The sequence below is a fragment of the Oncorhynchus kisutch genome, linkage group LG28, assembly GCF_002021735.2.
Source record: "Oncorhynchus kisutch isolate 150728-3 linkage group LG28, Okis_V2, whole genome shotgun sequence".
Classification (NCBI taxonomy): Eukaryota; Metazoa; Chordata; class Actinopteri; order Salmoniformes; family Salmonidae; genus Oncorhynchus; species Oncorhynchus kisutch.
In genome coordinates, this window is record NC_034201.2 from 49,434,452 (window position 1) to 49,437,407 (window position 2,956).

General features: G+C 47.8%; 1 protein-coding gene across 1 annotated transcript in view; it reads right to left on the reverse strand.

Annotated features, from left to right (window-relative positions):
- Nucleotides 1-2,604, reverse strand: part of LOC116358149 (serine/threonine-protein kinase DCLK1-like) — a 27,932-nt gene extending 25,328 nt beyond the window's left edge. The window contains exons 1-2 of the mRNA XM_031808391.1: nt 2,419-2,604; nt 31-177 (exon numbers count right to left, since the gene is read on the reverse strand). Coding sequence (XP_031664251.1) covers nt 31-177; nt 2,419-2,532 — 261 coding nt within the window. The 5' untranslated portion in view covers nt 2,533-2,604. The remainder of the gene's footprint in view (nt 1-30; nt 178-2,418) is intronic.
- Nucleotides 2,605-2,956: the final 352 nt, after the last annotated feature.

Here is a 2,956-nt window from a genome sequence, read left to right on the forward strand (position 1 = left end):
CAGACACACACAGACACGTACATGACGTACCAGTAAGTTTTCTGGTTTGACGTCCCTGTGTACGATGTTGAGGCTGTGGAGGTATTTGATGGCGTTGGCCAGGTTGTACAGCATCCCGCTGGCGTCTCTCTCTGTGTATCTGTTAGTGGACGTGATGGCATCGAACAGATCGCCCCCCTGTGGACAAAACACACAATGACATGCAACAATATTAATACAATGCCAATTGGGAATGGTGGTTTTTGTTTGTGATTATTAAAAAAAAACGGTGTGTGAAGCAGTGTCCTGAGGAAGCAGAGGTGTCCTCAATTCTCACCTGACACACATCACACATTAATCTACGCACACACATACACACCCTTCCTGTCAGGGTCCCTGAGAGGACTAAGTGGAGCAGCAGCTTAAAATAGGCTCCACACACACACACACACACACACACACACACACACACACACACACACACACACAGACACACACACACAGACACACACACACACACACACACACACACACACACACACACAGACACACACACACAGACACACACACACACACACACACACACACACACGTACACACACACACACACACAGACACACACCACACAGACACACACACACACACACACACACACACACACACACACACACAGACACACACACACACACACACACAGACACACACACACACACACACACACACAGACACACACACACAGACACACACACACACACACACACACACACACACACACACACACACACACACAGACACACAGTCATTAAAATGAGAAAACTTTCAATACTCCTGTAACGGTCAAGAGTCCTCCTGTAACTGTCAAGACTCCTCCTGTAACTGTCAAGACTCCTCCTGTAACTGTCAAGACTCCTCCTGTAACTGTCAAGACTCCTCCTGTAACTGTCAAGACTCCTCCTGTAACTGTCAAGACTCCTCCTGTAACTGGCAAGACTCCTCCTGTAACTGTCAAGACTCCTCCTGTAACTGTCAAGACTCCTCCTGTAACTGTCAAGACTCCTCCTGTAACTGTCAAGACTCCTCCTGTAACTGTCAAGACTCCTCCTGTAACTGTCAAGACTCCTCCTGTAACTGTCAAGACTCCTCCTGTAACTGTCAAGACTCCTCCTGATAACTGGCAAGACTCCCCCGGATAACTGTCAAGAGTCCTCCTGTAACTGTCAAGACTCTCCTGTAACGGTCAAGACTCTTCCTGTAACTGTCAAGACTCCTCCTGATAACTGGCAAGACTCCCCCGGATAACTGTCAAGAGTCCTCCTGTAACTGTCAAGACTCTCCTGTAACGGTCAAGACTCTTCCTGTAACTGTCAAGACTCCTCCTGATAACTGGCAAGACTCCCCCGGATAACTGTCAAGAGTCCTCCTGTAACTGTCAAGACTCCTCCTGTAACTGTCAAGACCCCCCCTGTAACTGTCAAGAGTCCTCCTGTAACTGTCAAGACTCCTCCTGTAACTGTCAAGACTCCTCCTGTAACTGTCAAGACTCCTCCGGATAACTGTCAAGACTCCTCCTGTAACTGGCAAGACTCCTCCTGTAACTGTCAAGGCTCCTCCTGTAACTGTCAAGACTCTCCTGTAACTGGCAAGACTCCTCCTGTAACTGTCAAGACTCCTCCTGATAACTGGCAAGACTCCCCCGGATAACTGTCAAGAGTCCTCCTGTAACTGTCAAGACTCTCCTGTAACGGTCAAGACTCCTCCTGTAACTGTCAAGACTCCTCCTGATAACTGGCAAGACTCCCCCGGATAACTGTCAAGAGTCCTCCTGTAACTGTCAAGACTCTCCTGTAACGGTCAAGACTCTTCCTGTAACTGTCAAGACTCCTCCTGATAACTGGCAAGACTCCCCCGGATAACTGTCAAGAGTCCTCCTGTAACTGTCAAGACTCCTCCTGTAACTGTCAAGACCCCCCCCGTAACTGTCAAGAGTCCTCCTGTAACTGTCAAGACTCCTCCTGTAACTGTCAAGACTCCTCCTGTAACTGTCAAGACCCCCCCTGTAACTGTCAAGAGTCCTCCTGTAACTGTCAAGACTCCTCCTGTAACTGTCAAGACTCCTCCTGTAACTGTCAAGACTCCTACTGTAACTGTCAAGACTCCTACTGTAACTGTCAAGACTCCTCCTGTAACTGTCAAGAGTCCTCCTGTAACTGTCAAGACTCCTCCTGTAACTGTCAAGGCTCCTCCTGTAACTGTCAAGACTCCTCCTGTAACTGTCAAGACTCCTCCTGTAACTGTCAAGACACTCCTCCTGTAACAGTCAAGACACTCCTCCTGTAATGGTCAAGATTCCTCCTGGTTCTGGAACAACAGTCATGACTGGAGGCTTTACCCTGGCTATACCCCAGGTATAACAGAGACACACCCCCCAGGGCTGCATACCTTAACCAGTTCCATGACCAGGTAGAGCTCGCTGTAAGTGTCCATCTCCTCAATCAGCAGGACAATGTTGGGGTGTTTCACCCTCCTGAGGATGGCTACCTCATTCTGGATCATCTGCTCCTGTTGGGGGGAGGAGGAGGATGATTAAAACCAAGGTGGCATAGCAGTTCAGACGTCTTTTGTCCTCGTCTTGTTGTGTCCTGTATATATATATATTTACAACTTTTTCACATACATTTTATTTTTATTTTCCATCAACTCATCTTCAAAACACTCTCCTGCAACCCGCCTCACCAATGTATATTTATAAAAAAGTATTATTTACCTCAGATCTGTAATCCTCCAAGAAGCTAGCCAGAAACTCCAAGAAACTAGCCTGAAACTAGCCAGAAGCTAATCCAGAAGCTAGTTCAGAAGCTAGTTAGCTCCTTTACTGGCAAATCGTTAGTATTCAGCTAACCACGGTTTGTGGTCATCAGCTATCCTTTAGCTCGAAAATCTATCGCCAGTTCTGTACGGCGCAGCGCGGCTCGGAACG